The sequence below is a fragment of the Nannospalax galili genome, unplaced genomic scaffold, assembly GCF_000622305.1.
Source record: "Nannospalax galili isolate Female #2095 unplaced genomic scaffold, S.galili_v1.0 scaffold644, whole genome shotgun sequence".
Classification (NCBI taxonomy): Eukaryota; Metazoa; Chordata; class Mammalia; order Rodentia; family Spalacidae; genus Nannospalax; species Nannospalax galili.
In genome coordinates, this window is record NW_008351473.1 from 446,186 (window position 1) to 451,443 (window position 5,258).

The 5,258-nt window shown below is 49.7% G+C and overlaps 1 protein-coding gene across 1 annotated transcript in view; it reads right to left on the reverse strand.

The window, feature by feature from the left end:
* Tbl2 (transducin beta like 2) overlaps nt 1-4,809 on the reverse strand; it is a 13,473-nt gene extending 8,664 nt beyond the window's left edge. The window contains exons 1-3 of the mRNA XM_008848377.3: nt 4,573-4,809; nt 1,145-1,266; nt 315-499 (exon numbers count right to left, since the gene is read on the reverse strand). Of these exons, the coding sequence (XP_008846599.1) occupies nt 315-499; nt 1,145-1,266; nt 4,573-4,702 (437 nt within the window). The 5' untranslated portion in view covers nt 4,703-4,809. The remainder of the gene's footprint in view (nt 1-314; nt 500-1,144; nt 1,267-4,572) is intronic.
* Nucleotides 4,810-5,258: the final 449 nt, after the last annotated feature.

Genomic DNA, 5,258 nt, shown 5'->3' on the forward strand with positions numbered 1-5,258 from the left:
AGAATGAATAAAGAGGAGTCTTACAGCTTTGGCTCGTTTCATTTCTAGAGCTTAGAAAACCATGAGAGCTCCTGAGACTCTGGCGGAAGCTAGGTTTTGCTACTTCCAGGATAGGAGTAACCTTCCCCTGTTCCTTCCAATGGGGCAGAGACCTCCAGGGAACCCCAGAAGTGCCCATACTATCTCCAGACTCCCTTTATGTCACCTTAAAGGAGAGCCTGAGTCCCTTTCTCACTAGTCCCAACCAGACAGGGAAGGGACATAGCCAGGAGCTGGGCTTCTGCAGGCAAGCTTAAGGCTCCATCCTGTCCCACCTGCAGTCAGGGCTGAAGCGCACCAAGGTGGCATGGTCCAGCTCCACATTGGCTCTCATGCTGCGATGCTCCCGCTGCAAGAAGTCTTTGGTGCTCCAGATGCGGACAGTGCGGTCATCTGCACAGGTAGCCAGATACTTCCCATTGCTACTGAAGTCCATGCAAGATATGTTTCCACTGTGACTCTAGGTAAAAGAATGGGCAGGCTGAACTTGGAGTTACATCTCTAGGTCCCTGATGCTTGGATGAACTGCAAGTTAAAGATGGCCTAGGACAAGATAAGATAGGCCTGGTGGTATAGGTCTGTAATCCCAGCTACTGAGGAAGCTGAAGCAAGAGGATCTCAAGTTCAAGACCTTTCTAGGGTACAGAATAAGTTTGAATTCAGCCTAAGTAACCCAGTGAGACTCTATCTCAAAAAGTAAAACATGGCTAGGGCTGTAGCTCAGTGGTAGCACACCTGACTAGAATTCCCCAGTGAGGGGCTAGGGTGTAGTTGGTTCAGTGGTAGAGCATCTGCCTAGAGTCCTCCAGTTAAGGGACTGGGGGCACTGCTCAGAGTTAGAACTCTAGCCTAGAATCCCCCAGTGAAGGGGACGGCTCAGCCGTAGAGCACCTGGGTAACATGCACAAAGTCCTAGGTTCAATCTCTAGTGCTGCTAGGGAAAAAACAAGACAAAATAAAGAAAAGCAGAAAGGCCACATGGAGCATGCATGCTGACTTAGTCAGGGACATCTGTAACATGCTCAGATTGCTACAAAGGACAAAGTCTGTGGGATCTAGGACTTCATTTACATATATGTGTTTGGTACCCAAAGGTACCATGTACCTTTAATGCTGCAGCCAGAAGGCGGTGGGTAAAGTTGTGCTGTTGAGGCTTCTCCTTGCGAATCCGCTGATTCTGTTTCTGTTTCTTGGATCCTGACTTCTTGCATTCATTTGCTTTTTGGCCTGGAAGGAAGAACCATGTCATTTACTCACATAGTCACTACTGCGTCCCTAGGATTGGCCAGGCTCTGGGTAGAGCACCAAGACATGAACAAGATATGGCTCTTGTCCTTGAGGAAAGAAAGTGATGTGGGTAAAAACAGGCTTGCAGGAGTCTTGAGGAGATGGCTTAATAGGTAAAGCACTTAGCCTCCAGTTTCAAGGACTTGAGTTCCAATCCCAAACACATGTTAAAATGCCAAGTATGGTAGTGCACACTTGTAATCCCAGCACTGGGGAGACAGAGACAGGAAGATCCTTGGGGCTCTCTGGCCAGTAAGCCTAGCCTAATTCATGAGCTTCTGGAGAATGAGAGACCTGGTCTTAAAGGAGGTGAATGGCGTTTCTGATGACATCTGAGATGGTCTTTTGGTCTCCACGTGCACCCACACACAAACACATGCACACACACACTCACTGAAAAACAAAACAGGGCTTGAGAGATGGTCTAGCAGTTAAGAGCACTGGCTGCTCTTGCATGGACTGGAGTATGGTTCCCAGCACCCACATGGTGGCTAATAAGCTCCTTTAACTTCAGTTTCAGGAGATCCAATGCCCTCTTCTGCCCTCTGTGGGCACTGCACAAATATAGTGCACTTACTTGCATGCAGGCAAAACAATCATACACATTAAAAAAAAGGCAGGCTCAGAAATCAAACTTGGGTTTGGATTCTGTCTTTACCACTGGTGATTTTTCCTCCCTTAAAGCCATATTTAAAATTGAACCTATAGTTCTGTGCATGCTAAGGCAAGCACTCTACCACTGAACTACATCCCAGCCCTCAGAAGTGATCTTGTAGAGGTTACTTGCTGTGAGTCTGTACAGCACCTCCATACAAGTTAGAAAGGCACTGTCTCTGGGCTGACAAAGCTGGGTGGGTTCAAAGCTCAGCTCAGTGTGGATTCCTGATCAGGTATCCCTAGGTAGGAAGTAATGTGTACAAGTGAATATGGAGGCCTTGGTCTTAGGTAAGTTACTTAACTGCTATAGATCTCGGTTTCCTTAAAGAGATACTGAAACCAGGCATAGTGGTACATGCTTGTAATTCCAGAACTGGGAGGATCAGGAGTTCAATCAAAGTCAAACTTGGCTACACTGCAAGTTCCAAGCCAGCTTGGAACCCTATTACACGAGACCCTACCTTAAAAAACCAAAAAGTTCAGAGAACTAAATGAGCAGTATAACAGTATATTAAAATCAACAAGCCAAAAGTACTCAACTCTCATTAATGGGGAAACTCAGGGACATGGCATACACATGTAATCCCAGTACTTAAGAGGCTGAGGCAGGGGGACACAAGAGCTCCAGGCTAGCTTGGGCTGTATATACACTGAGACCTATTTAACCATCAGTTTATCTAATAGAAAGGCGGTTCAAGGCAATCTCAGAAATTACTCAGAAAGTCAACCCAGGTTGAACGTCTACCCTCTGCCAGAAATGCTACCAGTCACTTCTGCAAAAAATTCTGGAGAACAGGCCTAATAAGATAGCTTGGCAGGTAAAGGCACTTGCCACCAAACCTGATGACCTGAATTTGATCTCTGGGACCCATACGGTGGAAGGAGAAAGCTGACTCCCAAAAGTTTTCCTCTGATGTCTACACAAGCATCATGGCACACTCAAAATCTTGGATAACCAAGTAGACACAAAACTGGCATGTGTTTTGTGGCAGTACATGTTCCCCAATTCTTACAGGAAGTAAAGCCTCCTGAATTATCACACTATGCCTTCTATTTATCTTTCCAACCATCTTTAACTTGCCCATACTGACCTTTGAAGTTACACTAGATACTGGTCCCCCTTTTTTTGCCTCCAGTGTTGGGATATAACCTAGGCTTTTGAGTAGGCTAGGCAAGAGTTCTATCACTGAGTCACAGCCCTCACTAAGGGGATTCTGGATAGGACCACTAAAGCTGCACCATACACCCCAACTTCCAAATACTGTTTTGGAAACACTTGCCTTCTTTTTTTTAATATTTTATTATTTTTACTTTATGTGTATGAGTGTATTGCCTGCATGTATGTGAATGCACCCGTGTCGTGCAATGCCATGGAGATCAGAAGAGGGCTTCAGATTCCCCTGAAACTGGAGTTAAGGATGGTTCTTAGCTGCTATGTGGGTTCTGGGAATCAAACCTGGGTCCTCTACAAGAGCAGTCAGGGCTCTTAACCGCTGACCCATTTCTCCAGCCTCAGACTTGCCTTCTTGAGTTTTGCTATTGACAGAAATGTCTTCCTTTGGTCTCCTGGCAAAATCGTCCTACACCACTGTCTTTGAACACCTCACAGCATGGTCTGGTGTAGCTTGGTGGTAGACTGCTTGCCTGAGACCCTGGGTTCCACATATCCAGTACCAAACAACAAGGCTTGGCACAGGAGGTATAGGCCGTAAATCCCAGCACTCAGGATACTGGTGTGTGTGTATACATACATATATATATATAAAGTGATTTTTATTTGTACAAGTGTTTTGATTGGTGGTATGTTTATTGTTGTGTTTGTGTGTGTAGTGCTCACAAATGCTGGAAGAGGACTACAGAGAGGCCATGTGGGTGGTGGGAGCCAAACCCTGGTTCTCTAGACGAACAGGTAAATGCTCTTATTCCCTGAGCTACCTCTCCAGCACCTGGAATATTGAGGCAGGAGGATTCAGAGTTCAAGGCCAGCCAGGACTACTACATAGTTAAACCCTGTCTCAAACATAAACCCACCACTATAGATTCCCTATTCTCAATTAAAAATTCCTCAGTCCCCCCAATCTTCCCTCATCCCACCAAAAACAGAAGCCAGGGCAGGACTATTCATTCCCCCTTCTGTAAATCCAATACTGTATATTTCACCCACATTCTCAGATGTTTATAGGTCAGAGTCACACTGCAAATGTATGTTTTTTAATTCGTTTAAGAAGTCCCCGAGTTTATCAATGGTAACAGGGACTCGAGGCTGGGGGGTGGTGGGGTTGGTCACAACTGGGCCGAAGAGGACGTTCAAAGGACCCTCGGAACACGTGGCTAGCCTTGGAGCGGACAGGGTTTCCGCTGCACCACCCCGGGACAGCGGCTGTCCCAGGAAAAGCCACCTACAAGAGCGCAGCACAGCACCCAGGGTCCAACCAGTCTTGCCTCCGGGACGCAACCCGGACTCGGCAGGGGAAGCTCATTTCACAACTGGGGAAACTGTGGCCAGCGAGTCTCTGGCCTCCGCAGATCACGCAGCGCCCGGGGTCGAAGTCCCCACCAGGCGCCGGCATCCGGCCCGGTCCTACTTACAGAGAGGCTTGCTGATCTTGTCCTCCTCCGCCCGCAGCCAGCCTCGCGCCACCGCCGCCGTCGCCATTAGGGCCAGCAGCCCCACCAGGAGGGACAGCCCCATCAGCTCCGGCATCTGCGGCAGCTCCATGCCTCCCGGGCCGCGCCACCTCAGCTTACGATGCCGACGTTTCAGGTCTCGAAGAACGCGGGGAAGGGGCAAACCGTTGGCGCGCCTCGAGGGCGGAGCCTGGTCCTTTGCCTGCCTCCGGGGGGCGGGTCCTTAGCGTGGACGGGGCGGGACCTAACCTTTGCGCGCCTCGAAGGGCTGGGCCTGAGCGTTTGTCCGCCTCAGGGGGCGGGGCCTGGCCCATAGAGTGTTTCGTGAAGCGAGGCCCGTTGCCCGGCTCTGGGGAGTTTGGGGGCGGGGGGGCGCCTAGACTTTTGCGGGCATCATGGGGCGGGGCCTAGTCGTTAGTGTGTTCTATGAGTTGGGGGGTCTGGAGACTTGAGAGCTTCGAGGGACTCCCGACCGTTATAGTTCTCTGTGGGGCGGCACCGAATCGTTAGCTCCCCTGTAGGGGTGGAATGCGGCGGTTACTGTGTTCCGTGAGGCCTAGCCACTTCCGTGCCTCTGACGACGTGGCAAGGCCTTTTGCACGTCCTGTGGGGAGGGGCCTGCTGCTTGGCGCGCCTCCAGGGGCGGG